The sequence below is a fragment of the Erithacus rubecula genome (assembly GCF_903797595.1).
Source record: "Erithacus rubecula genome assembly, chromosome: 3".
Lineage (NCBI taxonomy): Eukaryota > Metazoa > Chordata > Aves > Passeriformes > Muscicapidae > Erithacus > Erithacus rubecula.
This window is the reverse complement of record NC_136689.1, coordinates 29,674,909-29,702,435: the sequence shown is the minus strand read 5'-3', so window position 1 is coordinate 29,702,435 and position 27,527 is coordinate 29,674,909. Positions and strand designations below refer to the sequence as shown.

Below are 27,527 nucleotides of genomic sequence, written 5' to 3'. Positions count from 1 at the left end.
CTCATTCTTCTCTTGATCTCCTCAGTCAATTCCCAGGAAGAAATTTTCAGCTTTTACATATTATGACTCTTCACTCCTCTGATTTCTGTAAGAGCTAATGGTACCAAACTGGTTGCATTACCATGGTACAACAGTGTAAAAATCAAGAAAATATTGGCAGTGGAATTGCCTTCTTGTAGCAAGCTTAGGTTCCAGGCTGCTTAGGTGTCTCCCCCTATACCTGCACACTAATGTGTCTGTACTGAAATTAGACTGCCTATTGTTTGGGCTCTCAAATGAATCATCACCTCCATACAGATGTTAGAATTAACTTGTGCCTCTCCCCTATACTCCAGGCTATACCACAAGAGGTATTGTCATCTCAACAAAAGGTATGTCTGTCCCTAGTTATGGAAAAGCAATCTGTAATTCCTAGAAACTCATCTACTCAATATTAAGTCTTCTGTTGTGAAATCATTAATATACTATGCTGCCAATGCATTAACCTAATACTTTAAATTAGTTACTTGACTCATAAACCTACTGAAATCTGCTTTTGGAGCACACTGCAGAAGGCTCCTAGGAATGAAGGACTTGTTTACCTCCTGAGATTGCCAGCTACACCACCTCTAAAGAAATACCAAGATTTAATCAAAACAGAAGGCACATTATATTTTAACTGACAGATTTTGCAGACTATTTAGGAATCACAATTACATGGTGTTGACTGTGGTATTTTCTGCAGAGTTCAACAAAATGTGTGATCAATAAGGCCACCCTGGTACCACCTCAAGGCAATTACAGGCTGCTGGGGATGGAATCAGAGCCAGAGCTGGAAGTTTGTCTACAGAAAAAATAGTGAATTTAGATAAAATCTGCACATGTAATTAAGTTGCAGTCCAGAACAACAGCTCTCTGAAGATTCCCTTGTCCAGCTTTATGCACTGGCATTAGAAAGCCAAGCAGATCACTAGAGCAGGAGCCATTCTACCTAAGATCAGAAGGATTAACTGGAAGTGCTTGATTTCTTTTTTTGACAGAGACTTGAAACAACTAAGTTTCAGATTTTAGGAACATTGATTTTAGAAAAAACCCCAAGTGAATCTCAATGATCCCACCACAGCAGGAAACAGCCAGCCTTCCTTTACTGAGGTACACAGACTCCATCTCTGGTTCTGGGAAGTGCATCCTGGGCAGGGAGGGAGCACATTTAACATATCAACACCATGGCCACAAAATATTTATTCACATTACAGGGCAGATATTTTGTCCCACTCTTGTTCTTTCATGACACTGAGGTGGCCCTGTGCCATCTACCACAGAGCTTGATGTTTTGGTGAGAGGTGAAACTGTTTATCTGAGAGACATAGCTCCTTGGCATTGCTGAAGGCACAATAAAATGTTCTAGAATAGTCCCAGATTGCTTTTACTTGCAGCAGGCAAGGATAAAAAGCTCAGATGTGGTAATCTGACAAGTCATCAAATACACAATTTGGTCCCTTGGATAATTTTTTTCCTCTTTTTAACAAAGGACCATTTTCCCTTGCTACTCAACCAGATTAAATTTTTAGGCAAAGATGCAGTGTATGGAACACAGAAAATTATTGGGAATTTAATGAACTACCATAAAGCCATATCTTTTAAAGGTCTTACCTAATTTTCTGCATTTTCTAAAAACTATTGTGTTGCCAAAGGCAAACATTATGCAAAGAAGCTTCTTATTTCCCAGAATAGGAAATTAGATATAGATAGATAGGTAGATACAGATACAGATACAGATATAGATATATAAATATGCATTTATAAAAATATATATACATTTTATAAATATAAAAATCTACTACTACTATTCACTCTTCCCAGACTTAATCCCATACACTCAGATGGATTTGACAGTAATTCTGTAATTAAAGAAGAACACACACATTTGCACTATAAAAACGTATCACATGCTCATTGACAGAACTTAACCCCCAGATGGACAGAAGAGCTTTCTGAAGAAAAAATTTATTTATCTGAATAAACACCAGATTCTAGTGTAGTCCCATGGTGGCCTCTAACACAAAGATATTCTACATCCAGGCAGAAAGCTGAAATGTTATGTTTTAATAAAAGTGTGTGCATGCAGCAGTAAATGATGAAACTTTTCAAAAATAAGGCTTGAATATTGCACAAAGAAGTTGCATTTTCTGTAATTGTATGCATGTATGCATAACCATCTATACATTGCTCTTGTATCTCCTTGTCTACAAACTCCTGGAAACTGCAACATCAAACATAAGAAGGCAGTTGCACAAGCATTTTCACACACTTACCCATTAAATACTAAAACAAATGTCAAGTTAAATTAATAGAGTACTTAGGGCAAGGGCTGAAAGCACAGTAACATTTTTTACAAGCATCTGGTGATATATGCCACATATCTGAGACTTGAATCTGGGCCTAAGTGTTTTATTTATGAGTTTTTTCTAAAAACAAGTTCTAATCCACATCTAATCCATGCTATCCTCCCTCCACTCTCCCTACCAATGGTCCACACATCACTGTTCCACTAAGGTTTTGAGATCCTTTATGGTGTCTAATGTATACTTTGCATTACATTGAGATTCTGGATGTCTGTCATAAAAGTCAGCTTAAGAGAGAAACCAAATAAAACTATTTCTTTTTGAGATATTATTGTATTCAGGCTTCATCTTGACTTAGCCTGATTTTTTTCTGCTTCTCATTTTGAATACAAAGCTATTTCTTTTACAATACAGCTCTCACATATTTAATTTTTTTGCAAAATTTAAGATGAATTTTGTTTTTATGGAGGGGATGCTGCATTTAAATCAAGGGATGACTACCAGCATCAGTAACTCTGCTAGGCATTCAATAATTAATTAAAATTTTGATTTTTTACTGAATATTTTCTGAAAATTGGCTTTGATTGACTTTTCATGTTACTTCACTACGGGCAGGTAAAACTTGAAAGATGTTAAGTATTCTACATACAATTGGTTCGTGCATTGCCCACATTCCTTGTTCTTGCAGAAGGCCTGGAAAGAGGCATTTGGAATCAGAATGAATAGCTTTTAAAACTATTTTTAGAAGTCCTCTTCCATAATTATTATTATTGATGAATTCTACTGGAATTATTCAAATACAGAAGTCAATGCAAGACTAAGGGAATTCCATGGTTTTTGTTTAAGCAATGATTTGTGATGGTCCTTTGAACTATTCATCCTGCTGGAGCCTAAAGATCACATGCCCTTCACAAATTATTTCTAAATCACACTGGTAGGCAAGAAAATATGCAAAGCTGATATTCTGGTTATTCTTTATGGTAGGCATTTTAGATCAAAACAGCTGGAAAGGCCTTTGACAGAAAAAAATCTTTGATACTTTACTGCAATAGCAGTAAAAATAAAGGAAGCGCACTGTAGTTATTTTTCCTAAAGTAGTACACTTTTACACACTTCCTGTATCTGGAATTTATGGAGAAGACGTCAGCCATGCAAAGCTTTTCTCCTTTGTTCCTTAACGAGTGACACGGCTGACAGGCCATTCATTAGGAGTTGTTCCTTGGAGATGATGTGCACACCTTCGCTTCTTTAGTCATGGTGAGATGAAACAGCAGCTGAGAAGCACGTTGAAGACCTTTTGCTTCCTAGTGGAAATCACAGAGGTGATGAATGATCACCAGGACATCTGTAAGAGTGGGAGGTGAGAGCTATGAGCGTGACACCTGGCAAGCTGCACTGCTCATGGTCAGGAGCAAAATATTACAGACTTATGCAGTAGTGTTAGCTGGCACCAACTGTCTCTAACAATGACAGACTCCTTGCTGGAAGTGCTACTGAAATGACACACGATTTTTAGAGACTGAAGCACTTCAGAAAAATATTTAATTTCTGTTTTCACACCGGTATACTAAAAAAATCCAGCGATGGAAACATGTTTGCTCTGGCATAAGTGAAAAAGTGTGAATACTTATAAATCTAAAACACAGGAATTCACTCTGAAATATCTAAGTTTTATTAAATTTCAGTATCACTGAGGAGGTCAGTACTTCCCAGTATTATTTGTCACTGATTCTTAATCAGTTTGTTTATTGCACATAGCTACACTATTGTGAGCTGACCAGATTTCATGTACTTGTCAGTATTTGAACCAGTTACATCAAAGGACAGAATTTTTTAACATAGTTGTTTTTCTAGATTGGTGTTGAAATGTATCCATTTGAAATGCATATTTAACTAACTCCCATCCACAAACTCTAGAGCCCAATCTCTACTCTTTAAAAAAAGGACAAAAATCCTTTCAAACTACAGTAAAGAACTTCTTGTTGTCCAGAAAATTGGACCATAGAATGCAATGACTGCTATCCAAGCAGCATCACAGGTCAAAATTTCCATGAACAACTAGATGATAAATTGTATTTTTGACCTGTTGTCAGAAAATTAGTATCTCTTGTGGTGCTGTGTGGTATCTCTAAGAAGACTGGTTTTGATTTTAATGATGGCAACAATTGTGCAGAGAATCCAGAGCAGGATGAGAAATTCAGTGTATTTTTAATTCCTCTCCAGCGTAAAATCAGAATTCCACTGCAGAAAATGAATTTGCATTAAATCACAAGCTGTGTGTTTGTGGGTGGGAGAAGGAGTGGGGAGAGAAAGTTCTAGGACACTTTGAATTCATCCCAAAGCAGTAGCTTGGTCTCTCTTTTATATTGTCATATCGTGATCAGTGGGGATATGTTCAAGGCAACTTCAGAGTTTACAGCAATTTAGGAAAGATAAATAACTTGCACAGATGAATACATCATGCAGGATGTAAAAACCTCAAAAGATGAATCAGATTGTGAGCAGCATCTCTGGTTAGCAGAGCTGTGTTACAATGACCACTTGGTAGATCCCAGGAGATTTCTGGAAAAAAGAGGACTGAAATAGAAGATGAGGAGTGAAGAGACATTATAGCTGGGAAGGACAGGTAAAACAAAAAGCAATTATTATCTTAGAAATGCTTTAACATTATTAATCACACTCCCTTTTATGCCCATCTGAGGTAGGTTCCAGATAAATTTAAAGAGCAAGACAAGGAACATTTCCAGTTTTGTCAACTGCAGTAATTTCAGAAGGATCTTGAAGTAAGGAATCTCTCCATCAGGTATATCTTTCTTCACTATTTTCACATATGCCACAACCTAAGCACAGCATAAGGAGCTGGTAACTTTCAAACTTTACAGTCAGTCTTCTTTAAAATGAGATTTTCCAGCCCAAAAGGGGTTATAGTACAAGCTTTCTGTCTGTTGAAATATCTCTGCTGTAAGGCTTCTTTCTTACCTTGTTTTGAGTTTGTTTAAAGTCTTCATTGCAAAAGTGGCATTATCACATAGATATTTCTTACAGGAAGCATTCATATCAAGTTTTTTTGTAGTGCAAAGCAGAGAATTTCTAGACACAGAGCTTGAAATATTAATTCATTCAGTCAGGAGAAGTTACCTACATTTCTTTTCACTTAAGTCATTCCCTTCCTCTTTAATGCCTCCACATCCACTTCAGGGACAGGTAGCTTAATTTCTATCATCTGTAGCTTTGCAGAGTATTAGCTTTGCTACACATGCCAATGATTGAGCTATAGTAGATGTGCTTGAAAAAGCCTGCAACCTACAGTGCTCATTCAGGAAACTAGGAGTGAAGTAAATCCATATGTGTGTTAGAAAGTCAGTGTTCAGACAGGGCTCATGGTCTCTGGCTCTTGGCACTCTACCATGCACAATTCTTCTTTGAAGAACTGTAGCAGTGATAGGATTTTTGATAACAAAATATGTAGTATGCTCATAGTTCAATACTGACGTTTTGATGTTTTATAACGGTTTTTTTTTTTCATTTGGTTCAATTAAGAACATTCTTTTATCCTGACAATTTTAAAGGACTCCAAAACAGAAGTAATATTTAAATATTAAATGTAAATAAACAGAAAAGAAAAAAGGTTAAGATTTTGGGTTAGAATTCAGCTAGAAATCTGTATTTTCTGTAAATTTAGTTTAACATTGTCAGAAAAACAGTCCTGATACAGACATGTTTTTTACTGAATTCTTTGGCTGCTCTAAAGCACTTGAACAAAAATAACCTCTTAAAAAATTCCATCTGACTTCGTCATAGCCTGTGATTCAGAAAGCATCACTTCTGTCACAAATTCATGCATAGTCAGCACACAGATAGGCTGGCAGATATATGAGATATATACATGCAACAGAACCAGAAACCACAGTGTCTAATCCTATTCCCTTTACTTGTATAAAGTTTATTTCATCTCAGAGGAATATAGAAAAGCACATCAGTAGGATTTTAGAGGTTCATTTCATATAAAGCCTAATGACTGGACCAACTAGTAGCTGTAATTTTAATGGGTTTGCCATTTATAACACTGTATTTCAACAGCAATTTACAAAGTAAACACTGAGTAACACTAAAAGAAAATCTCTGTTCAAACACCTGAAACATTTAAGGGAATGCACAGAATTATTAGAGATATAAAATAGAGTGATTTTCCAGTTGTTACAGCTAAAGCCTTGGCTGTATGATGCAAGTTCTTCCAGGTTGTTCATGAGATGCTCCTCAGAAATTCAGTCTTAATTTTGCAAGAATAATAAATAGTATTTTGGCACCTAAGTTTGTAATACTATATTTATGTTACTTTTCTTGTATTATAGTAACTGTGCACTAAAGTAGGCAGTTTCAGTAAGCTACCCCTAGTTTTAAGACTTTACCACTCATTACATGTACCATGCCCAAGAGATTAGCTAAAATATCCTGAATTTCCTCTGTTCATTTAGGTGGTCATTTTTGAAAAATTTCTCAGGAAACACTGTTCTGTTTCCTGATTGCCCATTTTTTCTACCAGTCCAGGTAAATTAAGGTAGCAGTCATTCAAGTGGTCTGAGGGAAATTATTCAGTGGAAGATACTTGGTCTTACTGTCCCAGTTCAGTCTCCTCACACTCAGCTGAAAGCAGAAAATGATAAATGCTGTACCTTGGCCAATGCTCAGCACTCAGCAGAAGGAGAGCCTGCAGTCTCATGTGTCAGAGCAGACAACTGTCTTAAGGGTGGGTACTCTCAAGCTGTGGTTACAATTTTAACTTAATCAGCCTTCCTGGAAATGAATCATAGTTCCTTTGAGGATGCAGGTTGCTCCTGCTCATGCCCTGGTGTACAGAGCAGCTGCCATTGAATCATTTTCATCAGCCACTCCTTCATGTTAACCTTAATTTTCTAGCCATAAAAATGGTAAGAAAGTACTCCCTCCCAGCCCTCTTGCTGATACTTCTTGATTTAAATACTGCACAGTATTTTTCAAACTTTATTATGGTTTGATTAAATTGATTTAACCAATGACCTCTACTTATTTATCTCCCGATTAGCTTTAAAAATGAAATTTGATTCACAGCTCCTTTAATGCAATAGAGAGATAAATCAAAAGTCTGCCTAATGTTACTTACATCATTATTTGTTTACTACGGTTTCTTTCTTATTTCTTGTTATCTATTGATCAGTGTGCATCTTTCCAAAGCCTACTTTTCTTTCTTTCAATCTCAAGCTACCAATCTACCAAACAACCATAATAAATCATTCTATATCAAGCTGATGATGCCGAATTGTGTTTATACAACATTATGAGTTACAGTGTGCTGTCACTACTGTTACTCTAAACTTCTCAATCAAAAGCCAGTTTTCTTATTCAAGTCCACTGCAAATACAAACTATTTTCATTAGTTCTGCTGCATGCACACAAAACCGATCAAAATGATAGAAAAATCAGGTCCAGGATACTGAAAAGTAAGATCATTTTAGTAGCTTGAAATATAATATTATTGTAACAGTAATGGCAAAGACATTTGACAGGTGTAGAGAAGATCAAGCTTAGATCAAGCTTCTTTCTGTTTCAAATGACTAATCAAAGAAATTCCTCAGAACTTCCAGAGTCAAGTAGCAGTTCCATCCATTTTCAATTACTTGATTTCTTTCTTTCCCTTTTTTTTTTCTTTTTTTTTTTTTTTTTTTTTTTTTTTTTTTTCTTTTTTAAGGAATTAGGAACAGAAGCTTCTGGTTCAAACTGAAAGCATGTCTCAGTGTGCTTGGAAGTCATCCAAATAGCATCTGCCACAGTATTTTGTCTATTTCTAAACTTTTTTCTTTTCATGATAAATTTGTACGGTATGCTACAATTAAATGCACTTCCCATGGAGCATTGAGGAAGTCTGGCTGCCTTTTTGGATAACTTTTTCAGACTATTTAACACCATCTTGTCTGCTTTACATAATACATTTTATATAGAGAGAAATATACAACGTTTCACCTACATGTTTTGGTATGTTTCTGTAAATAAATAATTATTAAAAACAGATTTCAAAAGTAAAGTTTTAGTATACTGATTGAAGCTGTAGAGCAGTGCTGCTTAGCCACCTTTATTCTTTATAATGTGATGTTTAACATGTCCCACTTTCTCATATAGAAGGTGCAGAAGATAACTTTCTCTGTTTTAAAATCCATTCATTTGTTACAAAATAAAGCCTTTCAGCCAAAACTTATTACTACATCCAAACTGGATATACAGCAAGGATCTTGCTTTGTGTAAATTCCATTTTCTCTCTATGGCGAGAGTGACTGCTGAAATTACTCAAAACAATTAATTGTTCCAATTTCAGGCACTTAGAAACAAGTTACTTAGAAACAACCGCCTGGAAGGGAAAAAGAGGGGCTACTATTCTGTTTTGTTCTTAAGAAAAGGACCACAGAACTGATGTGCCATTGATGAGCTCTGGTGCTGGGGCAGCGGTGGCTGTTCCATTCCTGCTGGCCATTCCCACTGGCCATTCCCGCTGGCCATTCCCGCTGGCCATTCCCAATGGCCATTCCCAATGGCCATTCCCGATGGTCCCGGCGCTGGCAGGTCCCCGTCACCTCTCCAGCCGGCCTGAGGAGCGTCTGGCGAGCAGGCCCGGCCCGGCCGATGTAACACTGTTTGTAATGAGAAATCTAAACAGGGAATGGCAGCGAGGCATGACAGGAATGTGTTTCCATTGGAGAAGCCCGTGCAGAGAAAAAGCATAAGCAAAGCCATGTCCAGAAGGCCTTTCAGCTGGCCAGCACGGAAGACTGATGTTATTGTACACGGGCTGTCACGCTGCCAGCCCTCCCTCACGGGTTTGTTTTCTCTCATGCTCTCCCTCTCCTCTGCTCTCCCCTCTCGGCCGCCTTCCTCCGGGGCCGGCTGTTTGCTCAGGTGGACAGTGACACCGTTTGGAACGAGCTGCACTCGGCCGGGGCGGCACGCATGGCGGTGGGCTGTGTCATCGAGCTGGCGGCCCGCGTGGCCTCCCGGGAGCTGCAGGTGAGGTCGGGCCGCGCCGTGGGTGGGAGGGAGCGCCGGGCGGGCCGGCGGCGGCGCGGGGGGCTCGGGGCTGCGGGCGGGGCACAGCCGGGACAGAGCCGCCGGGGTGCGGCAGTGCGGGGGGCTCGGGGCTGCGGGCGGGGCACAGCCGGGACAGAGCCGCCGGGGTGCGGCAGTGCGGGGGGCTCGGGGCTGCGGGCGGGGCACAGCCGGGACAGAGCCGCCGGGGTGCGGCAATGCGGGAGCGGCAGCGATCGGGGCAATGCCCGCGCCGAGGAGAAGTTAGCGCACATCTCCGGCCACTGGCTGCGGCACTCCCTTTGAAGTCACGTTTTGATTTTATTTTTTTTTTCTAAACGCCGTTGTTCAGTGCCAGCTGCCACCCAGCGAGAGGGGCCGGCGGTGCCCGGCTGCCAGCCCGCCCGTGCCCGCTCCTGCCTCCGCGCCGCCGGATCTGCCCGGCGCGATGTACGAAACACAAATTATCCCCAGTCTAAACAATTTATAAAAGCTCCGGACCTGACAGACTTTGACATTTTATTTGGTATTTTAACGGCCCTATTTAAAGGTACACCATATGCAGCCGGAGTGCAGGCTTGCCCCAATAAACATCGTTGGAGCTAACATGTCTCCTTAATGAAACTGTTTATTCACTTTCCAGTCCACATACTAATGGATTCAGTCCTTTTTCCAGAATCAAGATGGAAATAAATATTTTAAAATTAACACTGCATGATGATTTTTAAAATCACAAATTCTGTTTGAAATGGAGACTTTTCGTCCTGTATACTTCTCTTATTTCAGTCAAAATATGTTAGCTACTTATTTGGGGATGCGTGGAATATATTTACATAGAAAGGTAGATAGATACAGAATATATCAGTGTATAAATGAGAGCATAGTCAGGTGAAATACAGTGCTCTGGCACAATGAAATGCACTTACTAAACTTTCATGTTCAGATACTAAAATCATTAGGCACCACACAAAATGTACAAATTTTGAAAGCTCAGATCAAGGACAGGGTCCATTATATGAGATACTGTTGTGTATCCTTTCTGATGGGTTCTTCATGTCCTTAAAGATATTTTGGGCATAGTTAGATATGTAACTCACACTTCCACACAGGAGTAATCAAAGTGAAGTAGGATGTTTTATCTAGTTCTTATCTTTAGCAGCTGTAAGACACACACCAGTGTCTAAGGCAGCTTAAAAGCAAGTTTTGGTAAGAGTAGTGACATATGTCCTGTGTGCACTTGACATGAGTGGGATCCACTGCAGAACCTTTACCACTTACCTCTGTACATTTGTGTCTCACACAGTGTGAATTCTCTTGCTTATTTAAGTGTGTGATAGGCAGCTGAAAAGAGTCATCAGCCATTGTGAGATTTCTCTTGCTACTGCTGTTGCAGGAGTCTGCAAACAAATGGTTTATATTTAGTACTAGGTATTTTATATTTAGAACTAGTTCGTAGTTTAATGTAACATTATTGTTGATCCTAAATACAATCTTTTTCTATAATGCAGAGAATTAAATCAGTGTCATGCAACTTGCAAATTGAGACATAGGAAAGGCAATTCTTCAATAGATATGCCCAGTAGTTGGTTTAAACCAAATCAACAGAAAAACAGAAATGGAAGGAATTTACTGTGAAAGAGAATTGTGCATATTCCTGCCATTCCTGATAGGTGTTTATCTAACGTGCTCCTAGACTTCCAGCTTGAAGGCCAGTGATTTACATGCCACTATGGCATCTGTATGAACTATCAATCTGCCTGTGGTATTTTTCATTTAAGGTTATGGAAAGGTTATTAATGCCTGACTGCAGTAGGAAAGCATGTTAGCAGAAGTTCTGTAAATGCAACAGTCCTGACATTAACTATTTTCGCACTGTCACCCTGTGTTTGTTTTGTCACTGTATCCATTCAAGCCCAGGATTTGCTAGCAAATTGCTGTCAATACTTTCATATTGTAAATTGCACTAGGGAGGGTTTTGCACTGTTTCTATGTTCCAGTCTACCTTTATGCCTTCATGCCTTACATATTCCTTTTCCATCTTCCTGCCATTTTATCTGTAAAAAAAGAAGTTGATTAGTTGTTTCTGTTAGGGAAAATACCAACTTTGTAGTGTACTACTGAATATCCAAGGGGAAGAAGATTAAATTGGCCACTTTCATGGGCATTTGTTGAGCAAATATGCACGTGAAGGAATCATTTGGGGCCTGTACTGTGAGCACTGAGTGGGAGGATTAAGCTCTGATGAGAATTTAGAATGATCTGGTATAGCCTTTGAATTTTTGGATAACAAAAAAGCTTCCAAGAATTGCATGCAAGCCATACCAGCTCTACAACATGTTAACAGCAAGATGAGTGCAGTAGAGAAGTAGAACACCACATCAGTTCCTTGGATGTTTACCACTGTGGATTGCTGTCAGATGATGTACTGTCAGTTTGGTGTCAATTCAATAAATTTAAATTGAATTTAAATTTTTTGCAACAGTGCCGGGCTAGAGTGTGGAAACCAACATCAAGTGCCCTGTATGGGCCTGGATCTGACATATAAAGTTCATTTCAGGAAGGACAGAACATTTCAATGTCAACCCTTACTCCGTGGTCTCTACTGATATTGCTTGCTATGGCACAAAGTGCTAGTAGTAAGTTGGAGGTATAGGTACACAGCACTAAAAAAAGAGATGAGACTACAAAATAAACCATGAAAGTCTGCAGAACAATTGGGGGAGTCATTACAGAGCTGGGCATGAGTCAAACTCATATACAAGGCAAAAAATTATTTTCTTTATTCTGAATTTCCTGAAACTATCAGTCCCATTGCACATAAGTCTCATTGAGAACAGCAAGATGTTGTTCATCTGATTTGGACACTGTTCAAAAACTGACAAGGAATTAAGAGGAATTCTATTTGCTGTAGTTTAAACCCCTTGTGAGACATCAGATTTCTTTGATCTCCTTGATCACTGGAAAAAACATCAGTATGGCAGTACTAGGGATATAAAACAATAGCCACAGTAGTAATTAACAGTGGTGGGGTGGGGTTTTTCTGGTGGGGGATTATTGGGGGTCTTTTTGTTGTTTATTTTGTTGTTGGTTTTTTTTTTTTTAAACTAGGACAAATTGTCGCTTCTCTGTGGAGTCTTAATGTGGATGTTTTTTATTTAATTATATACAATTGTTAAAATTAAGCATTGTGTGGGTGTGCTTAGTGATATAATGAGCAGTCATTAATATCCATTTGATACACTCTTCAGGCAGTATTTAATAGAGAATAAAGAATCACACCACTGAAATATATAGTACTATAAATGTTACACTGAGTCAAATGCTATGCTTTTCCTTTTTTTTTCATTAATTTATTTATGTGTCTGATGAATGTGTTCTTGGCAACATTACAGTAGGAGATGAGCCTAATTATTGCATGAGGGTTACCTTTTTTTGAGCTGTTTATTAGGAAAGCTGCTGATGCACAATGAGGTATCTATGTTATGTGGAATCAGAGTCACACCTCTCCTCTCTGTCTATGTTTGGTAATTTCTCATTTCCTGAACAGATTTATGTAGAAAGCTTCCAAGAGTCTGCTGCCTGACTACAGATTTTTAGAAGAAGAGAGTATGTGAATAGAATTCCGCCCCAGCTATATCCAATAAATAATTTTATCAGATAAGAGAAGTCTTATGATACATTTCCCAGTGCTTTTGGAAGGAACAGAGGTAGTGCCCAGCCTATGATTTCTTGCATGCAGTGTAGCTCATGAGCCTGGAAATCATTGTCTCCAGCCTCTACTTAATGACCTTGTCTTCATAATTAGGGCCCAAAAATAAGCAGAGAGAGAACGTCTCTTTACTGGAAGTGTTTACTAAGGATCTCGTTGCTCTCATTCATTGCCACGGGATGTGGCACTGTAAGGTGCTGTCCTGCCTCCCTTGTCATTTATTGTCCCACCCAATGCTTCCCTTGCATTCATTGCCTGCTCAGCTCAGTTCACCTCCCCTCTCTGCTTTTGTGCTGCTTCACTTATGCACCAGGAGACTCTCCCCTTGCCTCTGCATCTTCCTACACAGCAGGCACGACCCTCCTGGGCCCAACTGGACAAGTACAGAGGTTGGACAACCCCACATTAGACAAGTCTTGGAGAAAAACAAGAGGAGTTTCTGCATCTGTGGTTTTTGAGTTTCAGATTTCATTTGTAACTGCTAGAACTTGCAAATAATCTTATCTTTAGGATTTAGCTTGTCAAATTGTTTTTATTTTTCATGAAAGAGTTAAAGTTGCTGATATTTTCATTTTGTTAACCAAATTATTCATGTTGGTGGTGCCACTTGTTTTGTTGCCATATATTAGGGGTTTATGAAATTGTTAGTATCACATTTTAAAAGCTGGAGGTCAGTACAGTTAGGTTACTATGATAATTTTTCAATAATGATACTTCGATGAATAATGGCCTCCAAAACATCATTTGTTCTTGTAATAATTGTTTTGTTGTGTGATGTTTTGTGAACATTAAATGTGTCTTAATTTATTTTCTAATAACAACTTGTACGTTTCTCTGGCTGTCCCTCAGTATCTTTAAATTGACTGTTAGGAATAAAAATTATATAGGTGAAAAATATAATTTAAAAAGAGTATACCTACAAAAAGTTTCTTTTGGGAGAAGTTACCGAAGAGGAGATGAGAGTCATTCTCCCAATGGGAGATGACTTTCTATCATCATAGATAACTTACTGCCAGAGCAGACCATGTAACTGTTGAAAATACAGAGGAATATTGTTGAAACATTTTTCGTCAGCCTCAGATGACCTCTTCAGTACTATTATAAGGTAGGATTAAGTATTTTAAATACAGAAACTATAATAAGGATTACTGTCTAGTTTGCTTTGCATATCCTTTAAATATGTAAATCTTGGTGATGGTAGCACCATTTTCTGTGATAGAAACATGTAGTGCCATATATTTTAAATTTGAGAAACTTTAAACAGAAGAGACCTACACAAAAACCTATCATAAGCTGGTAGAATCGTTTGTATGATTATTCCCTGCCAAAAAAAACCCCACCAAAAATCCAAAAGAAAAACAGCAAAAAAACCTGCATGGAATAATAAGCAATTTTTCAAAAGAACACATAAGAAAGGCACATAAGTTAAAGCACAGTGTGAGACTATCTTGAATATCCACTTCAGCTGAATCAAGCAAAGCAAAAGCCTTTTTTCTACCTTGTCATATGTGGGCGTGCACACTCACAGACACACACACACAAACACACGTGTAAAGTTGCCCTGTTGGTAGATAAGGGTCATTTAACAGAATGAAAGCAATTGAAATGAGTTTCCCCTGAACCAGAATCTGATACATTCCTGGAATTGTTCTTTCTGATATGTCAGGTTGAATCAATACCAAAGTAAACCTCCTGAATTTGGTTGTCGCTACTCTGGTGTCTTTGTGCAATCCATAGATGACTTAAATTGAACTTGAAACTCTCATTTCAAATGAGCTTGGGTTTTTTACTGTTCTCAAGGCCTTTGTCACACAGAGCTATGGAGGAATCATCATTTGGTAAGTAGTACTAATCTAGTGAATAAACAGAATTAGCTGAATCAACCTCCTCTTCCCCCCAAGTTCTTAGTTTTCTAGTTCAAAAAGTATTCTGAATAAAAATCTTTCAGCCATATTTTACAACTCTATTGCTAGGTTTTATTGCAACAAAAAAACAACATTCTAAAGATAAAATAAGCAAAAAGAGCAGAAAACAGATGTCTCCCTAGTCCCATGGTGTCCTTCCTCTGGTAAAGCCTTAGGCCCTCAAATTTCCATGGCTGCCTGAACAACACAGAACCCCACACAGCTCCTCTGGTTGCCTACAAAAATCTCCTTTCCTGGAATGTGCTCTGTGCCCAGGTGCCTCCTGGACAGTATTTCTCCTGCAAGCCCTTCCCTACCCTTGCTTCTACCTTCTCACCCTCTGCCCTATAAAAATCTCCCTTTGCTTGAAAAAAGATTCCAGGTAATGTGTGACAGACACAAAAAGCAGCATTTTTTTCCACACCCAGCCACAGCATTTTGAACAATGCATGCAATGCATGCATGTAAGAAACAGTAACAAATGAATACTTATTTTACTACTGTTAAAGATGTGATTAATAAAAGCCTTCAATCAAAGTCACCAATGAAATCTTTTAGGTAGTAGTTTTTATTCTTTGCTTTTACAATGTTAGAAAAATTGCAAAATTTTGTATTAAACCATCTCTTAGATATTCTATCCTAGCAATTATGGTTATATTTATAGATGAATGACTGTTATTATTTCATATAATCAGACAACTTTAATTATATGTGTGGTACACTGCTTACCTCCATGACCACTCTGTACTAAAACTCTTTTTTCTGCTTTCTTTCCCAATATAGTTAATACTAGTTGTGGCTAAACAAGCCATCATGGTTGTATCTAAGCTAGTCTGCAAGCACCAACTTTTCATGTGTGTTTTCTGATGCTATCCACTTAGGCCTTCAGGAAAGGAGACAGGGAACCCTTTGTTTCCATCAAAGTTAAGTGTTTAATGTCCATTTCTGTGTACTTGACCTCTACTAGCTTCCTCTGCAAGACAGAACAGTATTCCCTCATGTCCATTACTGTTTTCTTGGCAAATCTACACGCTGCTAATGCTGCTCTCGTAAATCACAGGTTCTTGCTCACTGCATTCGTAGACCCCCAGGGCCAAGTGCTGACTCCTGCTCTGGCTGTATGAGTGGCTTGTAAAATTGTCCTAAACAGGTGCCCAAGGATTGCCTCAGCCTTACACCACTCATTTTCATGCTTACGCTCCCTGATGGATGGCATAGCTTGGGATTGTGCTACAGCATAATTGGCACTGGGAAGAATGTGGTTGTCTTCTTTCTGGTACCAGTTGCAAGTGGATTCTTGCAGGCAGCCACGACTTAAAGCAGCCCTGATGTTTATTATTGTGGGACTTGACTACACCAGAGATGGCAGAGTTAGAGATGGCACTAAGGCCACTTTAGGGATTAGACCTGTCAGCTCCACCTTTTAAATATAAAGAAATTGGGTTTTTTAATATTACTTTATAAGGAAACAAGTATATCAATAAATAAATAAATAAATAACTCAGGGAATATAAATTCTGACAGGACAGGCTGATAAATTTCTGTATAACAGTGTATTATACATTTCTGTATAATTCTCATTCTGAAACGTGTGAACATTGAAGCCAAAGTAGGACTTTTCCATTAAAAATAAGTGTATGTCCAAGACTGCCTTGTTTAAGCACTGGTAATTTTAAAAGTTAACAGTGAGATAGGTTAAGGGATTTAGGCAAGTAGAAATGAAAACCTTCCAACACCTAACCTTAGGAGCAAATTGAGCTTTGAGTGTGGAATTCAGATCCCCAGTTAGTTACCTGGTCTTCATCTGAAATACACAGAACAGGTGAGGTTGGAAGTGGTCTCAGGAGCTCATTGACTCCACTTCCCTTGTTCAAATAGAGCTGTCTAGAGCTAGTTGCCTAGGTGTATATCCAGATGGCTTTTGTATATCTTCAGGAATGGAGACTCCACAACTCTGGGCAAGATGTTGTATTGCTTGGTCACCCACACAGTAAAAGGTTTTTTTGTGTGAAGCCTTTGCTCTTTCAGTGCCTATTGCCTCTTGAATAGATGGCATAAATGCCATTGCTCATTCATACAGGGCTTTAGAATTTAGAACAGAAAAAGACCTTAAATTTCTAATAATAACTAGCAATTTTTGTGTTTGACTAAAAGCTGAGGAAGAGCATTACTCCAGCCAGACTTATTGTTAGAAAACTTAAACTGAAAAGATATGTCTCAGTATCTATTTTATGGACCACATTATCTAAATACACAAAGTGGTGTGGGAAACAAATTTACTAATTCATCCCCATGTTCAATAAGAAGTTGAACCTGAGCCTTCTAGTACTTCAGTAAGTGCTCTTGGAGTACCTGCTGTGGTTTATTGCTCCTTTTTGCATGGCATTGCTTTTCTCAAAGTCTACAAAAAGCCAGATGATTTTACTAGGGTAGTACTAGGGAAACTAGTATGCACTGCTTCTTAGTGAGGCTCCTCACCATACCTAGAGTACCTGACTGATCAGGTAACTCTTGGTTCACTTGGGATCTAGGCAGAGCAAGCTTCTTGCTGTCATGAGAGTGGAAGAATCATTCACACCTTGCCACAATGACAATATATTGCCCTAGAGAAAAATTACCTCCTGTGAGGAGGTAATGTAATAGAAACATCAGTTCTAAGCCCTGGATTGTCCACCCATGTTATTGTATTGTCTTGAGTACTTGTCTTGGAGAGGTTAATGCAGAGGCACAGTAGATGCCCACCCAAGCATCCCACCCACCCACCCACCACTGACCACTACAGAACACTACAGAAAGGGATTATTTTTACCACCAAAGACAAGAAGGCCACAGTAGGATGTACACCTCTGTTCCTTGGAAATCAACCCAACTACATATTTAGAGTCGTGAAAGAAGAGAACAGTTAGCTGACTGTGGAAAAAGACTAACATTTTTCTTAGTTTTCATTAAAGGTCCAACTCAGCGGGTTTATCTGCAGTTGATCTTCTGTGTAAACTGAGTCTGGACTTCTCTTCCTTTGTTGTTCAAACAGGCACAGATTTTAGAATATCTCTATTCAGGCTTTATTTTTAATCCTGAAATTTAAATAAAGGTAATCACATAATGGCACAGACATGAATCGTTTTCCTAATGTTCATGTCTGTCAGTCAGTTTAATGTTCTGTCTACTTATAAAGGTGTCTGTATCCTAGTATAAATAATGCTCTGTACAAAAAGGCTTTGAATTTATGTCTGTTGGCTTCATTTTCCACATATTGCTCTGTGTTAGTCTTTCTATCTTTAAAGCAGATTTTTGCCTTCCCTTCTACTCTTCTGCTGTCTACTGAGCTCACTGACTGATATTTAAAATTGCCTGAATTAAAAAAAATTCATGTTCCATTGTACTAATGTGTGTTATGTTCATGCAAAGTTTGAAAGTAGGAGAAATTAAGTGTTTTTTCAGTTGAACAAAGGTTTCCAATAATTCTGTATGGTAATTAGTTTTCAGTGTTTGGTATAATTCAAGTATATATTTTATCATCAGTGTAACATATGCACAGTATTTCTTAAAAAAGAAAATTTCCCATGTGAATTCTGAACTTTTTGTGATGTCAAAACTCATAAAAAGTAGTCATGATGCTACTGTGAATATCCTGCTTGCTGGTGGAGAACTATAATAGCTAAGCCCTGATTTCAGAAGTTACCTAGATATAATAAAACAGGGCTTCCAAACAGTCTTGTCAAAGGGAACAGATGAGAAATCTTCATATTTTCTGTCTCTACATTGCCCCATGAAATCCTCCTAGAGATAATCATCTTAATTTTATTGATCTTTTGGGAATACTGATAAGGTTAGATGATAATGAGCTGTTAGCTGAGCAGGGGCAGCTGTGAGCCTTTCATGGACTTCTTCCAAATTCCTAAAAATATTGAGAGAACAAAATACAGGTAACATCATGCTCTTTCTCTAGTAATACCCTTTTTGCTGAGTCTTTTTTCATCTCATTATCCCGACATTCATCAGCATAAATATACTTTGTTTTTTCATAAATGCTACAAAATACTTCTTTGCCAAATTCTTCTCCAAGTTATATTTTGTGTAAGGAAAGAAGGAAATGCTAAAAAACCCTCAGAAGGATAGCGAATACACTTTGAACTAGGAGTCTAAAGTTGCTTTAGTTCTGCAAATTAGTGCAGTCCACAATGCCTTTTTTTTTTTCTTTTTTTTTTTTCCCCTGGTGTGCTTGATCAATAGGCAATTTATATCCCATCTCCAGGAATACCTGCATGAATACTAACACAAATGATTTTTGTGCCATTAATTGTTGGGTTGTTGTGTTTTGTTTCTTTGGGGTTTTTTTTGTTTGTTTTTTTTTTGTTGTTGTTGTTGTTGTTTTGTTTTTTGTTTTTTGGTTTTTTGTTAGTTTTTTTTTTAATGGGGATACAATGTAAAATAAGTAATGATGTCAAATCCCACAGATTCCTTAAATGGTGGCCAGAAGAGCCACTGTTACACATGCACTCCCTTGGTATTGTAATTTCAGTTTACTGTACTTTAATAGAACTTTGGCCATGCTCCACAAGATTTTGCAGCTCTCTGCTTGGATTACATCTAGCAGCAAATTAAATAAGACAACATGGTAATATTTATTTATAAATAAATGCAAATGAAGCAACACAGGTAGACAATTCCACAGGTACACACAAACCACACATTCATATGATTGCAAATAAACAGATTTCACAGGAACCGATGTAACTATGAACTGCCATGTTCCTCTGTATTTGCACCAAAGTGAATGAAAGTTTAATGATTGTTATTTTTTTTTCAGGTAAGACAAGGCCGAAACATTTACATTTATCAAGATTTACTGTATCAAACTTGAATATTTTAATACTGATTATTAAAATACAGAATTATTCCAACCTTTTTCTTCCTGTTCTCTCTGAAAATACAATGGTCATTCAGGCATACATACACACCTACTGTTCGTTTGAGGCTGTGTGAAAATACAAGTTAGGCAGATATATCATGTACAGATTATAATTTCTTTTTTTTTTGTATGCATGGTAATTGTCATTAATTTGATGGCACATATATATACACATAGCTGAATAGAAGGACCATCTTTGTAAGATGAAATAAAAAAAAAATACTGTGAAGCAGCAGTTTCTCCTGAATCTAACTGTTGTAAGAAAAATTTGATATGACTTTATGAGACACTGCTTCTTGAATATATAATCTGACTTTCTGAATAGAGCTACCTTGCCAGCACTTCTACATTTTCCCTTTACCATACCCACACTGGAAGGATGGAATTTCCATTTTTCTTTTTATCTTCAGTGACAAAAAATTAGTGTGTACTTCATAAAATGTGTATACAGTCCAGAAAGTGTGTTAGAAATTGACTTCAGGAAATCTATTAACCTGCAAGCATGGCAGGTTCTCAAGTGTAATTTATGGTTAGCTGAAATATGGGATGTTCATTGTCATCCTTTTTCTACTGTTAGAAATTATGTGTGTAGGGAGATCTGAATTTATCATTTAGTCTATACAGAGGTAAGGTCAACAACGCCGAATCATGTAAAATATATACCTTAAGATACTTTTATTTTGAAGCATCTCAAGATGGAGCAAATTAAGATTACATGATCCTAGATGACCCTCATTTTAAATGCAAATTCTAAACAGTAGAATTCATAGCAGGGCTTTCTCATTCTGCCTTTCACCCCCTCTTTAAATCATGTTGTGTGTGTGTATTTATAGAAGTTTATTTGCCACTGTTCTCAACTGTATTATTTCTGGCAGTACTATGAAAGGGCGATTGGATAGAAAAAGTGCTCAAGAGGCTCTAATAGATTTCAATCCCATCTGCCTGCTGCCCTGTTTTGCTCTGAGTCAAGTATTTTTTTAAGCTGATAATTGAAAACCTATCTTGTTCTTACAGAATGGCTTTGCTGTTGTAAGGCCCCCAGGCCATCATGCTGAAGAATCAACAGCCATGTAAGTACCAGGGAATATTGCCCATCTTGGAGCACTAAGGTTACTGGCAATCACCTGCATTGTGCATGTCTCTGAAGAACTGTAATTGTTAGCAGATGACTGAAAAGGCTTTCTAGGTACTCCCAGAAGCAGATTTATGGCCTCAGAGATCATATAGCATTTTTTAAAATGCTCTGAACATTATTTATAGCTGTTTTCCTGACTGATTTGCTTTCTTATTTCTGTTCTTCTCTATTCCACAGGGGGTTCTGCTTTTTTAATTCGATTGCAATTACTGCCAAATACTTGAGAGACAAGCTAAATATAGGCAAGATATTGATTGTAGATCTGGTATGTATTCTTGGCAAGCATCATACTCACAGTGCATCTAGATGAAAGATCATGAATTTGTATTTATAAGTCTGACTTTCCTGCTTTTAATACCTACAAGTAATAAAGGTGTGCATTTCCTCTGATTTTGGGAACTCATTAAAGCCAGGATGGCAGTACTGAAGCTATAAACATCTATGTTTCACTTTAATGGTGTTAACTGCAATTTAATGAGAAGAAGGCACAGATCAGGGCAACTTTTATGATCCTTAAATGAATTGATACTTCCACTGTTAAAATAACCCTACAGAACCCAAGTTTACTTTTCCCTACAGAATAGAAACTTTAAGTAGTTAGATATTCTTTAAAGAATGTTGTTGCATTGGTAACAAAATTGACCACTCTCCCCAGTTTGCAATTATTTGACTTGTGTAACTTTGGTATTATTAAAAAATCAACAGGTCATTCGCCCCAAGAAGTTTTCTAGTCATGTATGCCAGATTTTGATGGTTCCCCAAAGGAAAGCTATGTGATTAAAAATCCACTTCATTGGATTAGTCTTGTATTTTAATAGAAGGCATTCTTACACAATACTTAATACATTTAACAAATGGATTATTTAAATGCAGATGACATTTGGCATGTTGGCTATATTATTTTCATGAATAATGAATTGGAGCTCTGCCTTACACTTAAAGGATCAGCCCAATGCACAGCCCAAGGAAAGTTGAATGCTGATTTATGAGCACCATTTTTGTTTTCCTACAGTTCATGACGAGGTGTAATAGGGTGTCTGACAAAGCATAGACAGGAAATGAACCCTGGCATCAAAACCTAACCTGTTACATCTGCACTTAATTAATTTTTGCAGGTGATAAAAGATTTAAAGACAAAATATGTTAAAGGGTTTTTGAAGTGCAGGGCTTAATAGTCTAAATCTTGTTCATATCTGCACTCATAATTAAATCTTATTGTGGAGTCATGGCCTTACCATCTAGCACTTTTGTTCAGTTAAACATGCGTACTGACTGTTGAAGAGAAGCAGAGAAAGGGGGAGTGTGGGAGAAGGAATGGTAAGTGAAAAATGAGTGGCAGACTAAGTATATGTGTAGATAGACTGTTTTTCAAATATTTCTCAGATTGTTCTATTGCCATTTACAAACATAATTATAAACTGCCAGAAACTATTATTTCTGAAAAATTCACTTCTACTGTATGTTATATCTGTTTGCTGACTTGAATCTTTCAGTTCATTGCTGTAAATTCTGGCCAAAAGTGAACTCTCTGTTTATTCTCATTTTTTAAAGGAAAAGCCTCCTCAAAGTTTGTGAATGTTTTTAAGTCTTTTTGCCTGTAAATGTTACATTTGCCTTGTTGGGAAAAGAAAACACTTCCCTTTGACATACTTAGCCAATAAGCACTTAGAAATTCAGCTTCAGTGGGTAAAAAGGAAGAGATATATGGCTGACACAGATTACTTAATTCCTGGAGCAGTTGCAGTCCAGTCCCAAGTCTACTCTATGGTCACAGCAATGATGTACAAAAATTCATATGGAAAATTTCTTATGCATGCAAACTATGGATAAATCACAGGCCAAACTGAATGAATGAACAAGTTAATAGTGATGTCTTTATTCCCACCAACTGAGTTTGGGGTATCTGAAGGAAAGAATGGAATTACAGATGTTAGACTTGAAATTAACCTTTAAGACTGTATTTTGATAGTGACTAGCACAGCAGGACCCTATGCAAGTTGGCAGCTATACATGTTACTACAATATAAATATTAAAAAGTAATATCCATCCCACACACTGAAGTGTACTCTAGTTATAAATTAAGTGTAGTCTTCATAGCTGCTACATGTCTTCATATATAAATTTTTAACTTTTTAATTTTCAGTCTTCCCTTGATCTATTTAAACAGTAAAGTAAAATACCTATCTGACAGGATTTTTTCCTCATTCCACCATTTGCATAAATCTCTAGTTTTGAACTGACTTATATACTCTGAATACATTTGATCTACTAAGGGCAGAATATGAACTCATTTCCCACATGCTAATATCCTTAGTCTTAAAGAACACATTCCTTTGTCTAATCACAGAGGTTACTGCTCTTCAAAAAAGAGCTCTTAGTGGAATTAAAGTTTATACAAGAAAGCTAGCTTTGAAATTTGAATAATAATAAAAAGTAATAAGGAAAAAAAGATCTCTTATGCCCCTCTAACATTTTTCATTCTGTTTTAGAAACTGTTACAGCAAGAATATATCTAAAGCCCAAAATATGTATGGAAAAGAAAGACTAATTAAAACAACAAAGTGAAGTTCCCCTTCAGTGTCTTTGCAAATCTATCTATTTGTCCAGCATAGCTTGTCAGGTTGTTGAAATCCTCATTCCAGGATCACCCATACTTGCAGTTATGCTAGCAAGATTTGAGTCTGTTTGGAGTAAACCATTTAACTCTGTCACAGCTGAAGACTGAATGGGATTCTGGGATTAGTCTGCATGCCAGATTTTACTTCATTTGCCAGTCAGAACCATCTAACACTACGCTGGCTGCCTTGAAATCTTCAACAGGCTCATACCATTGTGTTCTCCTTTGCATGTCTCACGTGTTCCATTTAACCTTGGCATTAAGTCACAGTGGGGCTGTAACTCCATCCTCATGTTGTTTCAAGTACTTTCAACATAGAAAAGACAAGAAACTCTTATAATACGACCCTACAGAGGTCCCAGAGGAGGTCCAAGTCAAGCACAATGCAGTACAAGTAGGACTCAACCAATGTAGAGAGTTCTGAACAACGTGGGTGAAACTCATGTGTTGCTTCAGCTGACAGGGAGGACAATCAATGTTCAGTGCTTGGTGTGCTATTGGCAGTGCACACCTTGAGGTACAACTTGAGCCTTCCTGGAGTAGGCATAGCGAGGAGAATGTGACATTGGTTTCACAGATGCTAGATTGGATTTAGACCTCTTAACATTTGTAAGATAAATACAGACTGGGTGACAGTGACAGTGTTGCCATTCAGTATACTTCATCTGTCCCCCTATAATTCTCAAAGTCAGAAATTTCAAAGGGATGGCTTAAAGGAGGAAAATAAATCATATCTACAACTTTTCAGCTTCTTAGAAATGGCAGTGAATAAACATTTTTGGGTTTTTTTGGTTTTTTGTTGGTTTTTTTTTTACTTTTACTGAAAGGCAAGTGGATTTTCTATTTTTACTTGTAAAATACTTGTGTGTCTAACCACATAGAGTAGTGAACTATGAAAACAAACTAAAAGAAAAAATGAAATGTCTGCATCATCAGCCTTTGTTATACAGATATATTGTCAGCATTTCTTTGTCAGCATTTTACTTAATGACAGAATTTTATTCACTGTCATTATATAATGTTTGAAATATGGAGACTGGCCAAGGTCACTCCTTGATTGTGGAAGGCACCATCCTATCTGGCAGATGATTTAATAGCTAATGAGATCATATTCCTATGTCTTCAACTGTTGCCGTCATGATTTTGCAAAAATGAAGTATGAAGTCCTTTCCGCATCTGGCATCTCTTTTGATGTGGATCTAACTGCTGGGGGACTGAACTGAACTGAATGTTTCAAGAAAGCCAATTTACTCAGCTGGTCGCAGAGCCTTTGACCTCAATAGTGGAACTTGGCAAATCAATGAATACTCTTATGTTTAGTGTTCTGTCAAGAATTGTGAAAAAGCTCTGTAAACCATAGATCCCTCTGCAAAATACTAGTTTGTAGTTTAAACATTAGTCTTTCTTCAGAGGCCAATGAGGCTAGTTAATTAAGCCTGAGGGGTTATGAACTGTTGGCAGTTAATAAGTCATAAAATTCCTCCATAAAACAGGATGCTAGATTCCATCACTAAGGCAAGGAGTACAAAGAGCCGGTGTATAAATATCTAATTGTACAAAAGGACTGGGATTTCTCAATGACTGCTCATCTGGAGTCTCCAGGGCATGCTCGCTATGGTTTCCTGATTTTTAGAAGCCAGTTTAAAAAATGAGTGCATTAAAGAGTAATTTGCCTGAAAGTTCAGGAAGTATGGGGTGGTGAAGGGAGGGGGAAAGGGAAAGACAAAAGGAGGGCAAGGGAGAGGGAGAGAAACTGAGAGAGAGAGAGGAGGGGGGTGGAAAAGAAAGCAGAACTGAGCTCTCTACACTGAGTTGGACATTATTACATTTGTCATCTGTTTTCTTTCTCCTTTAGGATGTTCACCATGGCAACGGTACACAGCAGGCTTTTTATGCTGACCCCAGCATCCTGTATGTTTCCCTCCATCGCTATGATGAAGGCAACTTCTTCCCCGGCAGTGGAGCCCCAAATGAGGTTAGGTTTATTTCTTTAGAGCCCCATTTTTATTTGTATCTTTCAGGTAATTGCGTTGCATGATTACCCCTAATTTTCTTGTCCTTCTCTGGTTCTTTAAATTACACCAGATTGCCAAATTGTCCGCTGGGAGCAGGGGACCAGTGGAGAACAAGTGCATTACCCAGAGCAGTCCTTGTCAAACAACGCTGATCTGACATGTTGTTTGATGTTTGTTTCTAAAGCACATTTGAGAAAATTCTCCCCTTTCCCTCTCTCTTTTTCTCCTCCTTTTTCCTCTTTTTCTGTCTTTTTGACATTTTATTTCTACTTTTCAGGTTGGAAGTGGCCCTGGCGAAGGGTATAACATAAATATTGCTTGGACAGGTGGCTTGGATCCTCCTATGGGTGATGTTGAGTATCTCACAGCATTCAGGTTGGTACCATTTAGAGTTCTGAAAACTGTAGAACAAAAGCACATGAATAAAAGCTAATGTAATATTGAATGTCATGAGACTAATCCATGAGTTTGATTAAAGAGACTAAATTAATCCTGGTATTCCAGTATAAGAGAGTTTAGTAAATTTAAAAACGGGTAATTTAATCATTGTGATCATCCATACAGAATCAACAAAAAAATTCCGATTATTTAATTGGTCACTTGTGTTTTCATTATTATGCCATGGCAGTAAAATTACTTTGAGCTTGCTTACTTCTCTACCTATAAAATTTAAACGCAAGTATTTATACCAAGCAGAAGAAAATTACTGTTGATGTTCACATTGATTGAAGTTACATGCCAGTAGAGCAGACAGAAAGCAATATGAAGTATGGTCCAAATCCAGTGTTCTTCATTCACTTAAAAGACTCATTATGCTGCTCACGGATTTGACCATTAGGTTTTTTCTACAATTTGCAGTAAAATGTTACAAAGTTAATAATTTTGACATACTGCAATAAGAATGATAGGAAATGTTGCATGCTGTATTTCTCTTTGCTCATTTTTAATGAATGTTCTCAATAGCTTATTCATAAATGAAATTTTATTCCTTCATAGGTGGTCTATTAAGATCTATTAATCTATTAATTCTTATTTTAATGGGAACAGAGGAAATAAGAACAGTCCAAAACACTACCTTTTTAATGTTTAATAAACAATGTACCTGAGATAGTCTAAGCCCTAGTCAGAGAAACATCCTTACACATTTACAATACCCCACTGTTATTGTGGAAAAAGTTGGGATTTTATTTACATTTGTCTGTATTTAAAGAGTCTAAACAAAAGATAAGTGGCGGGCTTCAAATTTTCTACACTCAGTAGTGCCTCAAGCTCTTTCCAAGATATTTCCTATACTTCCATAAGATTTTTAGTAAGTTAAGGAACTGGATGGTTCAAATCACTGATGTTAGTGTCTGATACTAATATCTCTGATATTTCCACCCCAACATTTTTGGTTTGGATCCAAACCATTCCATTAATGGTATAGGTAATGTCCATCTAATGATGCTGAGAATGGTGATCCCAGTTTATTCAACAGAGGACTCACATACTGAGACTGTAACCACAACTGGTCCCCCTGCTATCCTGATGATGAATACCTGGGCTTAATAGTGCATTACAAATCACAGTTCTATTTTAACTCACTAGGAAGTTCTTTGGAGCAGCTAGTATTGCTGCTGTGCCTATTACTCTGCTTTAGAGTTAGAGAGAATTTCAGTCTCTGTTCCTAAGCAATGCAGCACTATTCAGGAAAATGAAATTCATGTAACTTACTACACTCTGACTAATCACATGCAGACTTAAACTTAACTGTATTTTTTTAAGGCAAATAAATTTAATGTTGCATCCATTCAACTTTGTGATTAATGTTGTAATGAATGTGAATGTTTTTCTCCGAGCAACAACAGGAAATGTTTCCCT

At 37.5% G+C, this 27,527-nt stretch overlaps 1 protein-coding gene across 7 annotated transcripts in view; it reads left to right on the top strand.

Moving 5' to 3' along the window:
* The window catches only part of HDAC9 (histone deacetylase 9), a 452,666-nt gene that overhangs the window by 331,626 nt on the left and 93,513 nt on the right, over positions 1-27,527 (top strand). For all 7 annotated transcript variants that reach the window (XM_079302270.1, XM_079302269.1, XM_079302266.1 and 4 more), the window contains 5 exons: positions 9,249-9,356; positions 20,914-20,969; positions 21,212-21,299; positions 25,508-25,627; positions 25,945-26,042. In XM_079302270.1, the coding sequence (XP_079158396.1) occupies positions 9,249-9,356; positions 20,914-20,969; positions 21,212-21,299; positions 25,508-25,627; positions 25,945-26,042 (470 nt within the window). The remainder of the gene's footprint in view (positions 1-9,248; positions 9,357-20,913; positions 20,970-21,211; positions 21,300-25,507; positions 25,628-25,944; positions 26,043-27,527) is intronic.